This window comes from Pongo abelii, chromosome 16 (genome assembly GCF_028885655.2).
Source record: "Pongo abelii isolate AG06213 chromosome 16, NHGRI_mPonAbe1-v2.0_pri, whole genome shotgun sequence".
NCBI lineage: Eukaryota > Metazoa > Chordata > Mammalia > Primates > Hominidae > Pongo > Pongo abelii.
Genome location: NC_072001.2, coordinates 78,138,967 through 78,156,639, shown reverse-complemented (window position 1 = coordinate 78,156,639; position 17,673 = coordinate 78,138,967). Strand labels below are relative to the sequence as shown.

The window sequence follows — 17,673 nt, the reverse complement described above, 5'->3', positions numbered from 1 at the left end:
TATGACTCTTTAACCCAAGTCTGCTCTCTGGCAGCCCCATATGTGGGGAGATCCCCAAGGAGACACTGCGAGAAGCACGGAGTGCGGCGCGCCAGGACTCAAACCGTGGGCGCCCGACCGACGCACACGCGCAGCCCCACAACAGTATCAGTATTTAATTTCCTCTAGAGACAGAACTGAGCCTAACCATCACCAGGCTCAAGCCGCCTATCCCAAAAGCGAGAACGGAACGGCCCGGCCCCCCGAAAAGAAGGCGGCACATTTCGACCAAGTCCTCAGACTACCGAACCGGAGAGCTCCGGAAGAGGACGAACTGCGCCTGCGCACCGCCATCTTGTTAAAAGAGCCCGCCTCACCCAAGGCCTGTCACTCGTTTGCCACGGGCGGGGTTGCACCATCCGGCAGGGCGGGGCCCGGCCATGGCGACCGCGGAGCCCAGCGGGCGCGCGGTGCGGTTGTCTACCCCGGGACCCCGGCCCAGCGGGGCTCGGGACCGCGCGCCGGGAGCTGCGGGGGCACCCTCCGGGCAGATCGGTAATAGAGCCCTCCGTCTGGGGGAGCGCACCCCTGCGGCCGTGGAAAAGCGGGGGCCATACATGGTGACGCGCGCACCCTCCATTCAAGCCAAGCTGCGTGAGTGTGGCCCGATGGTCGGGGGAGGTCTGTCCCTGGGCGGGCGGCCGCGTCCCCAGGGCGGGCTCCGGAGCTCCGCTGAGCCTCGGCCCCGGAGGGAAGGGGTTAGCTGCAGCCTGCTCTCGCCCCTCAAAATCCGTTCGGAAAGAGCGGCCTCCCAGCCTTCGGGAGACGCGGCGGAGTGGGGAAGACCCGGCTGACCCGGGTCCTTTAACTTCCAGAGAAGCACCGGGACCTGGCCAAGGCCGTTCTGCGGAGAAAAGGCATGCTGGGGGCCTCGCCGAACCGCCCAGACTCTTCAGGGAAAAGGTCTCAGCAGGCGCCACCTCCTCTGTGCCAGCAGCTTTAGAGAAGGCTTTAATCCCCAGGACGGAGACAGGGTGCTCTGGTTTAAGGCCGAGCTAGCGATTCCCCTGATGCAACCTGTCAGGTTCACTATCTTTAAAATGGGAAGAGGAACAATCTCCTCTTTTCCTTTAAGGATGTGATAGGATCAGAGAAAGGGCTTCGGAATAAGGGAGTTCTGTGAGTGCACAGGCTCATTCACTATCATTCTCCTCCTCTGTTAGGGAGGAGAATGGTGGCTGGAGTCCCCAGGAATGAGGACGAAGAGCAGTGTGGGAATGGCTAGACCTGTTTTTGTTTGTTTGTTTTTAACAGAATAGTAAACTCGGAGCTGCATAGAACCTTATTCAGTGCCTCCTTTTACAGATAAGGGTTGAAACTCGGAGAAGTGAAGGTTAACCCTAACCTTTTACCCAAAGACTTGCAGTTTTTGTGTCCTCTGATTAAATAAGTGGGGAGAGGGTCCTTTTCCTAGTTCAGGCAAGGGGAGGTGTGCTTTTTTCCAAGACTTATGGGAGGAGTAGAATACAGGCCGGCCGTGGTGGCTCACGACTGTTAATTCCAGCACTTTGGGAAGCCGAGGCGGGTGGATCACTTGAAGTCAGGAGTTCGAGACCAGCCTGGCCAACATGGTGAAACCCCGTCTCTATTAAAAATACAAAATTAGCTGGGCACGCCTGTAGTCCCAGCTACTCAAGAGGCTGAGGCAGGAAAATCACTTGAACATGGTAGGTGGAGATTGCAGTGAGCCGAGATCGCGCCACTGCACTCCAGCCTGGGTGACAGGGCCAGACTCTGTCTCAAAAAAAAAAAAAAAGAATGAGGACATACACATTGTGAGGCACTGTTAGCCAGGTACATGGAGCTGCAGGCAGTGGTGGCTGTGACCAGGGAGAAGGCAAGTCAGTAGTGCAGTCAATTCTTTCTCCTTCAGGGCGAGGACTTTGGCTATCCCTGTGAAATGCCTATGCTTTCATCTGTGTTTGGTCTCTTCTCCCCCGTCTCCCCTCAGGTCAGTGAAGTTTAACAAGGGCTATACTGCTCTTAGCCAGAGTCCAGATGAAAACCTGGTGTCCCTCGACTCTGACAGGTGAGTGCTCCCCTTGGAAATATCCCCTTGGGAAGCAACCTGGCTGGAACTGAAGATCGCCTGATGCCTTTGCTTGTTCCCTGTCTCCTCCAAGGCCCTTCATGTATATTCCAGGGCTGTTCTCTTCTGAACAATATCCCTTCCCAGGATGGCTTGGTTAGAAGACTCATAGGTAATCATGCTGCTCTAGAATTCGGAGCACCGATGTCCGGGGGATCATCCTGCCCTTTTATGTTTGCGCTGTTAGTGAGAGTGACCCTGTCCCTGCCAGAACCAATTGAGGGAACCAGTATTACTCAAGGCCTATTCAGACTTGAGTTCTGTTGTGTGTGGCTTTTGCTTCACAAGTCTTCCAGATGCCCTTGCATGCTCTCCGCCTGATGATTTACAGCCGTGCGCCACAGGTACCTCCCGGAACTGACTGTTTTCCTCTTCTCCTAGTGATGGGGAGCTGGAATCCAGATACTCCTCCGGGTATTCATCTGCAGAGGCAAGTCCAGAACACCTTTCTGTGCAGGGCCAGGCTGCAGGCAGCATTACCACCACTGCCAAATGCTTGTTTGGTGCCCGCTGTGAGCACAGCACTGTGCCAGACTTCTGGTCTGTTCTATGATCTTCCACTCTGCCCTCTTCCCCCAGTGGAGGTATAGGTGACCAAGGAGGGCTGTTGAGAATCAAGGAGACCATATAGACTCAGGGCTAGAAATGATCTCAGAAGTCATGTAAGCTGGGCATGATGGTACATGCCTGTAGTCCCAGCTACTAGGGAGGCTGAGGCGGGAGGATTGCTTGAGCCCAGGAGTTCTAAGACCAGCCTGGACAATATAGCAAGACGCTGTATCTAAAATAAGACTCTAAAATAAAGTCTTCTAGGCCACAGCTTGGAAAAGGAATCCTTTTGATAGATCCCAGCTAAGTGTTTACTAGTCTGTGCTTACTTGAATGCTTTTTGTAACTGGGTACTCACCACCTCCAAGGAACGTTGCTACCCACCCTTCCCTCAACACACACAAAATTTTTTCTTTGAGTAGCTCTTAGAGAAATCTTCCTTATTAATCTGAATGGGTCCATTGGTCCTTGACCTGCTTTCCAGTGTCACACAGCAACTCTAGTTTCTCTGAGATCAGCATTTCTGTCTCTCCCCTGCCTGTCTTCCACCAAGCTTGCTTTCTTCCAGACCAAACAAATTCTGTTTCTTCAGTTGTTCCATCTGTGAAAACTCAGGCTAAAACACTCCTGGGATAACCATGTGGACATTTTTCTAGAGTGACTGTCCCAGATAGAAACACAGGGATGTAAAATCCTGGCATTTGCAGCTCATTCTCTTTGACAGCGGTGAAGTGCTAGGGACCTGACTCTACACCACTTGCTTTTCTTACTCTCCTGGAAATCTTGGCTAATCTCTGAGTTTCTGTCACAGAGAACAGAGCAGTTTGCAAATTGTGTCCTCCTTAAATGTCTGAGTGTCAAAGATTGTGTGTAAGAGGCAGTCTTACACTTGCCCCAGCCTCATTTCTTTTTCTTTTTCTTTTTTTTTTGAGACAGAGTCTCACTCTGTCGCCCAGGCTGGAGTGCAGTGGCACGATCTCAGCTCACTGGAAGCTCCGCCTCCCAGGTTCACGCCATTCTCCTGCCTCAGCCTCCTGAGTAGCTGGGACTACAGGCACCCGCCACCATGCCCAGCTAATTTTTTCTATTTTTTAGTAGAGATAGGGTTTCACCATGTTAGCCAGGATGGTCTCGATCTCCTGACCTCATGATCCACCTGCCTCGGCCTCCCAAAATGCTGGGATTACAGGCGTGAGCCACCGCACCCAGCCTTATTTTTCTTATGTTCAGTGAACTGATGAAACCAACCAACAAATTCCACTTTGCAGGAATCCGGCTCTGTTGGCATCAAAGGATAAGTCTAACCAGCAGTGTGTAGACAAAGCTGCTCACCACCCCCTTCCACTGTAACCCATGCTCTACTACGCTAGCCCATTGTTCTGTTATTATCCCATATTCTTCAGCCTTGATAGGGACTAGTCTGGGCTCCCAGTGGGAACAGTCAGAGCACTGATTTTGAAACATAATTGGGAACTTGATATTTACATGAATGCCTCAGGATTTAGTGAGAACAGATCCCTGGGGGTCAGTAACAGTGAAGCCTGGACAGTACTAAGGCTTACTGCTGGCTGAGGCACAAGTAGGAGAAGGTGGTACTTCCTCCTGTAGTCCAGGGATGTGTGGGGTTGGCCTGGGGTGGGACATGGACAGGAAGCCCTGGTAAGGGAATGTGGTTCTGTCTTTTGGGTAGCAGTTATTTCTGCTTTGCATCTTGGCCTATAGTTCCCTCCTCTCCTTCTCTTAGCAGGTGAACCAGGATGTCAGCCGGCAGCTGCTTCAGGATGGGTATCACCTGGATGAGATTCCAGATGACGAGGACTTGGACCTCATCCCCCCTAAGCCCATGGCCTCTTCAACGTGCTCCTGCTGCTGGTGCTGTCTTGGGGACTCTTCCTCCTGTACCCTCCAGTAGACATTACTCTCCAAGATGGGCCCTGCTCACCATGAGGCCTACAGAGCCCTGTTGGTCACTCATAGCTCACACAGTGCAGTGAGCACTGAAGTCACTGACCCCTAGAAAGTGACCTGCAGGTAGCCCTTACCTGTTGCTTCTCAGGCCAGAGGCCCCCATCTGGGCTGTGGACTGATAGGTAGAATTCTGTAGTTTTCCTCTGCTGTTGGAGCAGAGTTTGGAGAAGTCACTTTAATAAGGGCAGGACAGAGAATTTTGGTTCTTATGGTGGGTGACAAAGGTGGCTAAGAAAAACACTTGCAGACAGCTTGACTGGTATTTGTCATAGTGCTTCAGGGAGGCAAAAAGGGAGCTCTTGTGCCCAGGCTGTGCTAGATAGTGTTGTATGGAGGCAGGAAATAGCACTTTATGGTTTATTATAGCTGGCAATCCAAAAAAGAATTTAACTGTTTGAGACCAGTTCGAGAAATTCCATTTGCTCTATTCTTCCTAGCTCTAAGATGGTTTGCAGGCTTGACCTTCAAGAGAGCATAAAGTGAGTCCTTTTGTCCCTCTTCAGGTTGCACCTGTCTAACTATGACAGGGATCATAGCAGGTTGCTTAATGACACAGCAGGATCCTGGCTCCAGAATCCCTGGACCTGGGGCATCCCCAACTGGTCCAACTGTCCGGGTGAGTTTAGTGATTCTGGTTTGCCCTTCCCTAGTTAGAGAAAAACTGCTCCGACATGTTCATATTTATTTATTTGTATTTCCTTGGTCTGGGCGAGTTTCTTCACCCAGTCTTTGAGCTAAAGATTAGGTCGAAGGTACTGGGGCTGGCCCCAGAAGCCTGCAGTTTTTATTATTACCAGCAGAGGGAGCTACAGGGAGCAGTCCGGTGCCTTCCTATTTGTTTACTTTTTAAACTTTTGAGAAGTAGCAATGGACTCGTGAGAGTGGGTGTACAGCTGTGTGGGCTTTGTCCTAGACTGAGGCTTACAGACAGGAAGGGTAGGAGAGACCTAAGCCAGCTCCTAGACCCTTGCCTGAGGAAATCAGTCCACCAGTGTAAAGGGCCTCCCTTCACTCCAGCATGGACCATTCTATTGCCAGATTCTTCTGGTCACAGCATGGGCCTCACTGGATACTCAGGATTGGGCTTTAAGCAGACCTCTGGGTGTAACACAGCCTCTTTCAGCCCCCAGCCCAAACAGCAGAAATAGGCATAATTTCTGCTGTGACACCCCCTACCCGCAAATTGGAGAGTATCTCTTGCTATACTCTATACCAAGCCTCTTTCTAGAATTTTTCCAACAGGTTTTGTTTTTTGGCTTAACTCAGAACCATGGTGAGCGTTCTGCTTTGTTTTGCTTTGTTCTGCTTTGTCACCCAGGCTGGAGTGCAGTGGTGCAATCACAGCTCACTGCAGCCTCAACCTCCCAGGCCCAAGCAATCCTCCCACACGGTGAGCTTTGAATGGGTATAGACAGGGTTCCCAGCCCAATAGTCGAGATGGGGGTGTAGGTTCTACATGAGAAAGTATCCAGTCTCTTGCTTTACTCAGTGTCCTGTGACCACTAGAGGCATGAGAGGGACAACACACTCTTTTCGCTCTACCACAAGGGGTGACTAGAAGATGAGAAAGTCTAATAAAAAGATACGGCCTTATTTGTTATTTGTCTGACAACCATCCTCACAGTGGTAGTCCTGTGAGTGCTTGATGGACATCTATCTTTGTGTTTTTCTCAAACCATGGAAGGTTGAGAGGAATATACAGTATCTGGGGGCTGACTTACTCTACTAGCTAGCAGCATCACAGCAGAGAGATAGGACAGAGACCAGAGTCATGCCAGCTTGGGGTCTTGGGAAGAGAGGAGGCAGATGGTTACTCTGTTCTGGAATGGGACTCTGCAGCTTTATGCAGGTGGCCAACATTCTGAGCATTTTGTGCAAATGCTTGTAGAGCTGAAGAACATTTCCATCCAGAACCCCTTCCACATCTGCAGAGACCATGTCCAGGCCTTTCTTGTGTCTGAGAGGTGAAGTGCACATGTGGAAAGGGATCAAGTGTAGCACAGTGTAAAGAGAGACAGCGACACGGGTAGAGGGACCCAGTGTGTGCTAGGAGGTGGCTGTGGAAGGTGAGTAGAGACCCACATCTCTGTTGGGGAGGTGTGGTCAGGGAAGAATGGCCTGGGTGTTTAGCAGCTGCTAGGGGTGAGGGTGGCAGGACCCCAAACCAAGGCCCTCTGCATCGTTGTAATAATCAGCTCTGGCATATTCAGCTGCAACTGTCCCTGAAGAAGAGATTTCTGAGCTGGTTGACCCATGTAGGAGAGTGTTACCTTGTAGAAAAAGCTGGAGGGACCTGGTGGGACAGTGCAGTGACGCAGGGTAGAAATGGTCAGTTGTTTGGGGCTGGTGGCCACATACCAAAATACCACCAATGTGCCCAGGGCCAAACTGCCTTAATTCTGAGTGCTGTGTGTTCTGCAGGTGACAGTTTCCTGAGGAGAGGGGTGTATCCAGGCTTACCTCCCAGCAGGAATGGTACCATATGGTGTTTATGTACTACTCTATAGAACTCTTGGCTTGCACTTCTACAGCTCTGTACATTTATAAGAATAAATGCAATCACACTAGTTGAGCTGTATCTGTGTTGCAGTAGGATTTTAAAGGCCTTGGCCAGGCACAATGGCTCATGCCTGTAATGCCAGCACTTTCGGAGGCTGAGGCAAGCAAATCACAAGGTCAGGAGTTTGAGACCAACCTGACCTGACCTGCAATTGTAGATCCTGTCACCCCGTCTACTGAAACCCCGTCTCTACTAAAAATACAAAAAATTAGCTGGGTGTGGTGGCAGGCGCCTGTAGTCCCAGCTACTCAGGAGGCTGAGGCAGGAGAATCGCTTGAACCCAGTGGGTGGAGGTTGCAGTGAGCTATCGCGCCACTGCACTCCAGCCCGGGAGACAGTGTGAGACTCCGTCTCAAAAAAATAAAAGTTAAGAATATCCTGGATATCCTGAAATGAAGAAATAGCTTAATAGCTGACTACAGCAATTCCTTCTGGAAACTCCTTCCCCTTTCTGCTGTTCCCACTGGGCACCACTTTTGGGCCTGTTTCACTGGACAGCATGAGTGAAATAGGCTCTTGCAAGTCACTTCTATAGAATGGGTTCCCTTTAGCAGACCTTTTCTTTCCAGCTCATCTTTATTGTTTTTTAGCTGAAGAAAATTTGGAGGCAAAAAAACCCAGGAGATTTTTGACGGTGGAACTCCATTGTATAGGGGCTCTAGTGTGGGCAGAAGCCCAGAAAGATTCTTTTGTATGAATTTAAACCTTTATCCCACAGGAAGGAGCCAGTGGACTAAGTGATTAGTCTGTGGTGACAGGATCTACGATTGCAGGTCAGAAACCTCAGCAGCAGCAGACAGCCGACAGCCTCTTGCAGGTGTGTGCCACCCCTGGAGCAGGGCATCGGGAGATTCCCTCCTTCACACTTCCTGCCGGTTTAGGAAAGCTAACTGGGCTTCTCCTCACCATGAAAATTTTCTAATTCGGTTCCTGAGTCCCTGTAATCTGCAACAGTTGAGTATGTTCTAGAGAAGTGGTTGACAGTCAATAGTTTCAGCTTTGCAGGCCGTACAGTCTAGTGCAACTCTTCAACTTTGCCACTGTGGCTTGAAAGCAGCCAGACAGTATGGAAATGAACAGGTATGGCCAGAACTGGCCTGCCAGCCTGGTTTGCGGACCCCTCCTCTAGGGCCAACTGAAAAACAGGAGCCAGGCTGGGCGCGGTGGCTCACGCCTGTAATCCCAGCACTTTGGGAGGCCGAGGTGGGCGGATCATGAGATCAGGAGATCAAGACCATCCTGACTAACACAGTGAAACCCCATCTCTATTAAAAATACCAAAAAAATTGGCCGGGCGCGGTGGTAGGCTCCTGTGGTCCCAGCTACTTGGGAGGCTGAGGCAGGAGAGTGGCGTGAAACCGGGAGGCGGAGCTTGCAATGAGTCGAGATCGTGCCACTGCACTCCAGCCTGGGCTACAGAGCGAGACTTCGTCTCAAAAAAAAAAAGAAAAAAGAAAAACAGGAGCAAAGAGTCTTGCACTGGTGACTGGTGTATCCTTTGAGTCACCTTTTCTGTAAGGCTGCTTGCAAGCTGTGCCTCTGGGCAGACCCAAGGCCTGCTTGCAAGGTGTGCCACTGCGGCCAAAGCTGGCTTCCTCTCCCACTCCTTCCCATACCAGCGTTCTGGAGTGTAGCCTGCCTATCCCCCTGGGAAGCTGTATGAAATAGGAATAAAGCAAAAACTGGGTCATCATGCAGGGAGGGCTCTTTTGGCCCACTTTAGGAACAGGTACCCCAAAGGCTGAGTGCTTATTACCCCACAGCCTCAACACAAGTGACCTTTAATTGCTTTGACAGAACAAGAGGGTGTGAACAGTGTTAGTCCACAAGCCTACCCTTTCCCTTTCCTCCTCTGCAGCTGAGGAAATGGGCAGTCCCAGCGCTAGAACCCTGTTCTTAGAAATTACCTGGTCTCTTGCTCTGACAGATGCTGAGCTAATGCTGGGTCACATATTTAACAGCTAGCCTAAAGCCATAGGCTGGAACAGAGTTGGCAAGAGCCTGGCTCAGGTGTAGCGAGGAGTAGAGAGGGAAGACAAGGGGAGTATCAGACCCCTCACACAGGCCTCTCCTCCCCAAAGAAGATGGTTCCACCTGGGTGTGTTCAGGAGTCACTACCTTCACGCTCCCTCCTCCTCCACCCCAGCTCTTCCAGGGTATACCTAAGGGGTCCAGAGCAAGGAAGGGGGCTTGAGCTGGGCCCGAGGAGGTGAGGCTGGCTGGAATTTAGGGTGGCTGGCAGAGGAGAGCTAGGGAGGCTGCGGCCTTTACAGCAGACAGCAGGCACGGAATATCAGCAGGTCCTTCGGCTCAGTAAGCTTCAGTGAGACACTCTGATTGGCCCCAATGAAGAGCACACCACCACGTTGCAGAGGGATTGGTGTCTGGGTTGTGGGTGTGCTGGCTATCACTGTCCCCTGTACCATCAGGAGGATGCTGGCAGAGTCCAATGCCAAGACCTTGTATTCAGCGACACAGCCAGGGACCTGGAAAGGAAGAAATGATAAGGCAGTATAGCTCAGACTCTGCTCTTATCAGCGCATGGGCCCAGGACAGTCCCCAGGGCACGAGGGAGAGCTCTGCCACCTTCTCCCACAACCCAGGCTCAGTCAGCATAGAGGCCTGGTCCCTGGTACAGGGAGGAATGGGCAGGCCCTGGGGCCACCCTCCGCCAAGTGGGCTTGACAGGAAACCCAGCCCCAGGTGTCCTCTACATTGTGACCCTTGCCAGAGATTTTCATGGCACACGAAGGACACCCATCATGGCCCCTCACTCACCTCCGTCTTCATAATGGTGAAGTCTGGTACAGGGGGGTCATAGATTGAGAGGTAGGGGTCTTCCTGACTCCGTGTTGGGAGAAAGAGCCTGTCCTTGCTGGAGCTAGGGGTATAGCTGAGCATTTCACACAGGGTTGGCACATCAATGAACTTGGGTGTCAGGCCAGCACGAACTGTGTTGTCTGAACACGCCATGCACTCCACGCAGTCTGGAGAGACAGTCATCATGTGCTAAGCTGATGAAGTATGCCTTAGCTCTCCAGTTCTGGGCCTCCTAACCTGAGCTCCATGAACCCCATGCCAAGTTAGGTAAAAATTTCCATGAATTGTATTCTCTGGGAGAATGGGGCTAAGATATCAAATACCAAAAACAAGTGACAGGTTACCCGTTATTGTCAGAGGGGAGTCATGTTAACCCCTGGGGGTTGGGGAGCCCCAACTCTGTAGTCTCCCACTTCTACCCCAGAATCCTGTGCATGAGGCATGTGTGGATAAGCAGCCAACAGTCAAAAGGTGGCATCCTTCTGTGGCAACATGCATATTTTAGTGTAAAAATCCCTGGATAGGTAGGACAGACATACAAAGGCTGTGACAGAACAACAGCTTTGATCCAATATAGCCTGCGTTCAAATTGTGGTTCCCACACTGACTGGCAAGACTTAAAATCAGAGTAGCATGGCATCACAGGGTTGGTGGCAGGATTCAAGGCGTGTTCAATGCCAAATGCATTCATCATCCCTACCCGCTGTTGCTTGCTGAGCCCAGGAACCCTCAGAGGTCAGAGCTGCAAGGTCCTTGGGGGTCTCCTTGACCACCCTTCTCCTTCTTTTGTCCAGATAGGGAAACAGGGCCCAGCAGGGATGGCAGTGGGGCTCACTGCTGAAATGAGGCTCACCTCCTTTCAGGTAGGCATGGGGTACGTTGGCCTCCAGAAACATGGCCTCCCCAGGCTTCAGGGTAAGCAGGTTCAGGAAGTAGATGGCAAAGCAGCCGATATCACCTGGGTACTGCTGGTGCAGCTGCAGCAAAAGCTCCCCAAAGATGTCCTCCATGTTGTTTCCGGCAGCCGCTGAGGGTCACAGAGCACCCCAAGGTTACTTAGGGGGATACTCAGTGCTGTTCATAGCCCCATATTGGCCAGGGAGTCCTAGGAAAAGGTCCCTGCCACAAGAATCCAGAAGCCAAAGTGGCCCTGTCCTTCTGGCCACGCCTCCAACCCTTTGGGGGTCAAGCCTTGCTTGATACTCCAGTCCATATAAATACCATCTTTCATCATATCTTGACTATTCATATGCCCAGGACTATACTAGCCACTAAAAGAGCTAGAGTATGGTCCTTTCAGGATGGGATTTCTCAGCCTTGGTGCTACTGACATTTGGGCTAGGTAATTCTTTATTGTGGGGGCTGTCCTGTGTACTGATGGATGTGTAGCAGCTTCCCTGGCCTCCACCCACAAGATGCCACTAGCAACCCCTATCTGGGTTTTGACAATCAAAAATGGCTCCAGACAACAGCCGAATGTCCCCTGGATGAGAACCACTGCCCTTGGAGCTCAGAATCTAGGGAGATAACTCAAAAGAGTTTCTTGAAGGGTAACCAACATGCCCGAGCTTTCCCTTTTTTTTTTTTGAGACGGGGTCTTGCTGTCACCCAGGCTGGAGTGCAGTGGCACGATCATAGCTCACTGCAGCCTCAACTGTCCAGGATCAAGCAATCCTCCTACCTCAGCCTCCTGAGTAGCAAGAACCACAGGTGCATGTCACCATGCCCGGCTAAGTTTTTTATTATTTGCAGAGACAGGGTGTTGCTGTGTTGCCCAGGCTGGTCTCGAACTACTGAACTCAAGTGATCCTCCCACCTAGGCCTCCCAAAGTGCTGGGAATACAGGTGTGAGCCACCGCACCCGGCAACTTTCTAGTTTTTAACACTGAAAGTTCTGTGTCTCAGCCGGGCGCGGTGGCTCACGCCTGTCATCTCAGGACTTTGGGAGGCCAAGGCAGGGGGATCACAAGGTCAGGAGTTCCAGACCAGTCTGACCAACATGGTGAAACCCCATCTCTACTAAAAATACAAAAAAAAAAAAAAAAAAAGCCAGGTGTGGTGGCATGTGCCTATAATCCCAGCTACTCGGGAGGCTGAGGCAGGAGAATCGCTTGAACCCAGGAGGCAGAAGTTGCAGTGATCGAGATGGCGCCACTGCACTCCAGCCTGGGCAACAGAGCGAGACTCCGTCTCAAAAAAAAAAAGAAAGTAAGTTCTGTGTCTCAGAGAATCTCTCTCGGTCCGCTCCAGATAGCATGAGGCAGAATGCGCTAAGGGCCAAAATGTGTCCTGGAAACGACAAAGGAAAATGAGCTCAGCCTGGGTGGAGTGGCAAGGGTAGACTTCTTTAATTTTTAAATTCTTTTTCTTTTTCTTTTTTTTTTGAATCGGAGTCTTGCTCTGTCTTCCAGGCTGGAGTGCAGTGGTGCAGTCTAGACTCACTGCAACCTCCACCTCCTGGGTTCAAGTGATTCCTGTGCCTCAGCCTCCTGAGTAGCTGGGATTTATAGGCACACACCACCATGCCCAGCATTTTTTTTTTTTTTTTTTTTTGAGACAGAGTTTCGCTCTATTGCCCCAGCTGAAGTGCAGTGGCACGATCTAGGTTCACCACAACCTCTGCCTCGCCCGGCTAATTTTTGTGTCTTTAGTACAGATGGGGTTTCACCATGTTGGCCAGGCTGGTCTTGAATCCCTGACCTCAAGTGATACGCCCGCCTCAACCTCCCAAAGTGTTAGGATTACAGGTGTGAGCCACCGTGCCCAGCCAGGCTCCTTTAAAGTGAGGCAAAGGGCCTGGCGTGGTGGCTTACACCTGTAATCCTAGCACTTTGGGAGGCTGCGGCAGGTGAATTGCCTGAGCTCAGGAGTTCTAGACCAGCCTAGGCAACATGGTGAAACTCCGTCTCTACTAAAATATAAAAACTTAGCCAGATGTGGTGGCACATGCCTGTAATCCTAGCTACTCAGGAGGCTGAAGCAGGAGAATTGCTTGAACCCGGGAGGCAGAGGCTGCAGTGAGCCAAGATCGCACCACTGCACTCCAGCCTGGGGCAACAGAAAGAGACCCTGGCTCAAAACGCGCACACACACACGCACACTGATCAGAAAAAAATATGTTTGGGTAAAATAAATAATGCCCTAAGGCTCAAAGGTAATGGGAAACCTGGAGAGGTAAAATAGAAAGAGAGCTCTGGGCCACCTAGAGAAGGGGCTGTGGCTGCCAGGCTAAGAAGCTGAGACCTCATCGCCTGCACCACATAAGCTCATTGCTGGGAGTCTGTTCTGTTTTGGGTTTCTTACTGCTTGTGTTGACTCCCCACCTTTGGGGTGACATGACCACACCCGTCACAGTCATTTCCTGAACTCTTCTTAGCACAAGGTCGGGCACACAGCAGGTAAAGGAAAGATCAAATGACTGAGTGCTGGAGGCATCAGGCCTTTCCAGGAGAGGGAGGATGCTCCTGTCCCATTCCTGCCTCTTTAGCCCCCAGATACAAGTCTATCCATGGAGGGCAGCTGCAGGGCTAGGGAAAATCTCAGAATGCCTAGGTGGAAGGCATCCTAAGAGTCTTCTATGCCAGTCTGCCTCCAACCATCTGCAGATGACCAGTTGGGAAGCAGCACTCAACTAAGAAGGGCCCTGCTCCACAAAGACTAGACAAGCAATGCTAAGTTGCCAACAGGTCATCTAATTTGGGCCCCTTTTAGTGTTCCACTTGGGCAAGGGGGTTGAGAACTGTCCCCAGAGTCTGGTGTCTGCCGGGAAGCCCAGGCCAGAGCATTGCACCCAACCAGGAATATAACCATGCCCACCTTGCTGGGAGATCCGCTTCACCAACAGGTTGAGCTGTTCCACCACCACCTTCTTCTCACTCTTCATCAGATGGGAGAAACAGCTCTGCAGAGAGGAGGCCACAGCCTGGGAGTCATGGCTCATGGTCTGCTTCAGGTGTGTTGCTGCCTCATCTCCAATCAGGAACTGAAACTCAGGCACCTCTACAGGAAGGCCAGGCCCAGGGCCCATATCAGGAATGGTAAGATGGAACCCACACAAGTGGGGAGTTGGAGGACACCTTCCCATCCCAGCCCTAACCAAAGAGCCGGCAATGCTAAGTAAACTTTGCAGTGGAAACCAATCACTCACCACCAGCCCTTGGCAACCACACCTGAGCCTGGTCTCACTGGCCTGGCCCACTGGCTCCAAAAACTGCTTCATGAGGCCCTTCAGTGCCTGTGACATGTGACCCCTGTTCTCAGCCACTGTTCCTATCATCTTGGTTCCCCAGGTATCCCTGGCCCAATACGCATGCCTTCAGCATTCTGCCCAACTTACTCTTCAGAAAGGTTACAATCTCCTCAACTGGCCGGAAGCCACACAAGCCCTGGAAGGGGGTGAGGGCAATGGCCATCTCTGGCTTGTGGTTGGCATCGGGGTAGTGCTGCGGAGCCTGGAGGTGCAGCTTCTCTGCCAGTTCCTGTGGGGTGGCCAGGGGAAGAGGAGGATGGTGAGGGTACAGCCATTACCTAGCAGGGACACCAGTGCCACCTAGCCCCTGCTGTCCACCCTCCCCAGTTACAGGATGGCAGTGGCTACCTACCTCTAGCAAGGAGCCCAGTCAAAGCATGATGCAGAAACTTGGGGCTCAGCCAACCCAGGGCAGGGGCAAATCAGGGGCAACCCAGGGGCAAATCCGGGGAAAAACTGGGGCAGACTTTAAGGAGGCTTGGCCTGTGAATCAGGAAACCCAAATACCAGGCCAAGCTCTGACACTAACAAGCTGTGTGGCTTTGGGTAAATCCCTCCCTTCTCTGGGTCTTACTTTGTGTATCTAGAAATAAAGAGTTTTGGCTGGGCACAGTGGCTCACGCCTGTAATCCCAGCACTTTGGGAGGCTGAGATGAGCGGATTACGAGGGCAGGAGTTCAAGACCAGCCTGGCCAACATGGTGAAACCCCATCTCTACTAAAAATACAAAAATTAGCTGGGTGTGGTGGCGTGTGCCTGTAGTCCCAGCTATTTGGGAGGCTGAAGCAGGAGAATTGCTTGAACTGGGAGGAGGAGGTTGCAGTGAGCCAAGATCATGCCACTGCACTCCAGCCTGGGTGACAGAGCAAGACTCAGTCTCAAAAAAAAAAAAAGGAGTTTTGATCCACAGTTGCTTAGGATGGGACTCAGGCTTGTGTAGGAAGACTCCATGGGAGTGGAGCTGAGGGTACCTGCCCTGCCCTGCAAGTTGAACTCTTCCTGAAAGCAGATGAGTAAATGGCAGATATGAATAGACATGAGTTGGGTGAGGGAAGACCAGGAACAAGCCCCTTGGAATGAGCTTAGAGAAACTCTCCTGGCACAGGCCGGTGAGCTGTTTGCTTAGACTTAGTTGCTGCATGTGTCACTACCATCTGGCTTTGCAGAGCTAAATTGGGAGTTGTCAGCCTGGATTTGGCCTTGGGCAGGAGCCTGGCATGGGTGGGGTAAAAGTGGCAGTAAAAGTCATGGGAGGGCCTTAGCATAAGCCCTTCTGTACCCTGACCTCTGCACCGCACTCTGTCCTTTACCTTGTTAGGGTGTGCCTGGATGGACAGGGGTGTTTCAACTGAGAGCACTTTGAAGAGGAAGGGCAGGTTGCCATTAAAGGTGTCCTTGACCTTTGAGCCCAAGCTGTCCTGGTTCTCAGCAATCCACTGGCTTAGGGTCTTCTGTGAGATGCGGTTGTCAAGGATCTTGGCATCCCCTCGGGGGTGAGTCCCCATCCACAACTGGAAAGACAGGAAACTTGGGAGGGGAAGGGGGAAGAAACCTGCCACCCTGAGTTGGCCTGTCTCAATCCGTTATGCTGTGCTCCCCACAGGGCAACTGAGTCCTGGGAAAGGCCTCCCAGGTCTGGATACAAATGTTCATGCCATCATGGACATACAGGGAGGCAGCAGACCCAGGCCCTCGTCCAGACTCGGCCTCTAGCCATCTGTGGAGACTTGGACTAGTTATTTCCCTTCTTTAGATGTATCTTCTTTGTCCAAAGAGGAGAATGACATCTGCACTGTCAAGGTAGCAGAAAAACTATGACTCTCAAATGATTCTTTTAGGGGTTAACATACATCTTCCAGTTTCAGAAGCAGAGGCGAAAGCCTTCCTATGCTTTGGCTTTTTCTCCACTAAATAGGCAGGAGAAATATTTTAGGTTAATAAAAATGCAAAAAAATAGTCAAAGTAAAAAAACTTAATTGTCAAAGAGGGCTGAATTGAAATTCACTAAGTGCTAAGAGTGGTTGGGGGAAGGAGAGTGCTGGAAATCCCAGCCTATTATGACAAAATCTCTCTTCTTTTTGATAACACTATCTAGTCCATTAGCCTGAAGAGCCAAGTGGGTCTCCTCCCTCCTTGCTGCCTCACCCTTCCCAGCTGATTCTTATGACTTGCCTCAGGCCCTTTCTCTTGACCTGCAGGTAAAGTGGGCTGAAATACAGCCCGGGGCTCACCTCTGCATAGGGCTTGTCCTCTGCGATCTGGGCCAGTGGATCACTGCTGGCCAACAGCCGCGCCACTTCGCTGTTGGAACCAATCTTCCCCCAGGCATACTGCTGCACCGCACAGGAAAGTGGGAATACTAGGGGCACAGACAGGGTCAGCTGCCACTGCACTCCTCAGGCCCCACCCTAGTGTCCCGGGAAACCAGGCAAGAGCTGGGGGTGCTCACTGGGGACAGAGTCAAATAAGGGGTTTTGTAGGCTGTTGGATGAGACCCCCCTCCGCTGCAGGCCTCGATGTTCCCAACTGTCAGATGGGCAGCAGTAAGGACCTTGTGCTGATCTGAGGCAGGGTGGCGGGGAGGGAGCAGAAGGTACCTATCCCACGGCACGACGTCTAGAAGGGCCCCCTCCCCTTGGAGGTCAATCCCTATCGCAGGTGGCACCACCTCTGCCCGGCACCCACCCATCTTTCCGCGGAGCGCCAGGAGCGGACTCAACCTGGCCGATCATGCCGGGAGTCGTCCCCAGGACGCGCCCCACCAACACACTCGCCGACACCCCGGCCAATGGCTCACCTCGCGGAGCGGCCATGATCGCCCCCTGCACCAGGATTAAACACGTATGCCTTTCCCGGCAGCCCCCGCGGCCCTCTGCGCCCAGAGCTTCACGGGAAATGTAGTTCCCTGAGCGTTCCGCCAGGCCCATGCCCAGAGGCTTACGGCCGCGATCGTCGGTCTCAGTATTCATTCATTCTTTCCATCGCCGGGCACAGATGTACTGAAAACCTCCTAAGTACCACGGACTGTTGTAAGGGCTGGAGGATACATCAGAGAGCAAGATAGCCTTCCCTCTGCCTTTGTAGAGCGCTTACATTCTGGTGAAGGCAAGACAAGTATTGTAAGCAAATCATGTAGTATGTTGAAAGGTCAAGGCCACAAAAAGTAAGGGGGCAGGTGGGAGTGGGAGGCAGTTTGCAGAATTTAAAAGGCTGTCTGGGCAAGCCTCATTGAGGAGGTGAGGTTTGAGTCCAGACTTGGCGGTGAGGAAGGCAGGAGTGTTCTGCGGGGAGGAAACAGCCACAGCGGAAGCCAGAGCAAGGCGGGAATGTGGGACTGTGCCCGGCGTGTTGGGGAGGGAACTGCTAGCAAGGAGGCCACTGTGGCTGTAGCAGAGTGAG

The 17,673-nt window shown here is 51.9% G+C and overlaps 2 protein-coding genes across 4 annotated transcripts; one reads left to right on the top strand and one right to left on the bottom strand.

Annotated features, from left to right (window-relative positions):
- The first annotated feature begins 365 nt into the window (after nucleotides 1-365).
- Nucleotides 366-7,212, top strand: FAM219B (family with sequence similarity 219 member B). 2 transcript variants are annotated; one of them, XM_002825677.6, is made up of 5 exons: nucleotides 366-633; nucleotides 855-942; nucleotides 1,991-2,068; nucleotides 2,510-2,558; nucleotides 4,422-7,212. In XM_002825677.6, the coding sequence occupies exons 1-5, from the start codon at nucleotides 420-422 to the stop codon at nucleotides 4,587-4,589; spliced, it is 597 nt and encodes a 198-aa protein (XP_002825723.1). In that variant the 5' UTR covers nucleotides 366-419; the 3' UTR covers nucleotides 4,590-7,212. The 2 variants fall into 2 exon arrangements, with proteins under 2 accessions (XP_002825723.1, XP_009248303.1); XM_009250028.4 differs by having other exon boundaries at nucleotides 368-633; nucleotides 4,425-7,212.
- A 550-nt stretch (nucleotides 7,213-7,762) lies between these two features.
- On the bottom strand, nucleotides 7,763-17,175 carry MPI (mannose phosphate isomerase). Of its 2 annotated transcripts, XM_009250027.4 has the most exons (8): nucleotides 17,072-17,175; nucleotides 16,506-16,633; nucleotides 15,585-15,785; nucleotides 14,362-14,503; nucleotides 13,842-14,024; nucleotides 10,879-11,052; nucleotides 9,984-10,192; nucleotides 7,763-9,691 (listed from the first exon to the last, which is right to left on the bottom strand). In XM_009250027.4, exons 1-8 carry the CDS (start codon nucleotides 17,085-17,087, stop codon nucleotides 9,473-9,475), a joined length of 1,272 nt encoding a protein of 423 aa, XP_009248302.2. In that variant the 5' UTR covers nucleotides 17,088-17,175; the 3' UTR covers nucleotides 7,763-9,472. The 2 variants fall into 2 exon arrangements, with proteins under 2 accessions (XP_009248302.2, XP_054388888.1); XM_054532913.2 differs by lacking the exon at nucleotides 9,984-10,192 and having other exon boundaries at nucleotides 17,072-17,149.
- Between the last annotated feature and the right edge of the window lie 498 nt (nucleotides 17,176-17,673).

Coding starts and splice junctions, on each gene's coding strand:
- FAM219B (XM_002825677.6), top strand. CDS start 420: ATGGCGACCGCGGAGCCCAGCGGGCGCGCGGTGCGGTTGTCTACCCCG. Junction 634..854: donor CTCCATTCAAGCCAAGCTGC/GTGAGTGTGGCC, acceptor TTTAACTTCCAG/AGAAGCACCGGGACCTGGCC. Junction 2,559..4,421: donor CCGGGTATTCATCTGCAGAG/GCAAGTCCAGAA, acceptor TCCTTCTCTTAG/CAGGTGAACCAGGATGTCAG.
- MPI (XM_009250027.4), bottom strand. Junction 15,786..16,505: donor AGGACAAGCCCTATGCAGAG/GTGAGCCCCGGG, acceptor CTGTCTTTCCAG/TTGTGGATGGGGACTCACCC. Junction 9,692..9,983: donor TCACCATTATGAAGACGGAG/GTGAGTGAGGGG, acceptor CTTCCTTTCCAG/GTCCCTGGCTGTGTCGCTGA.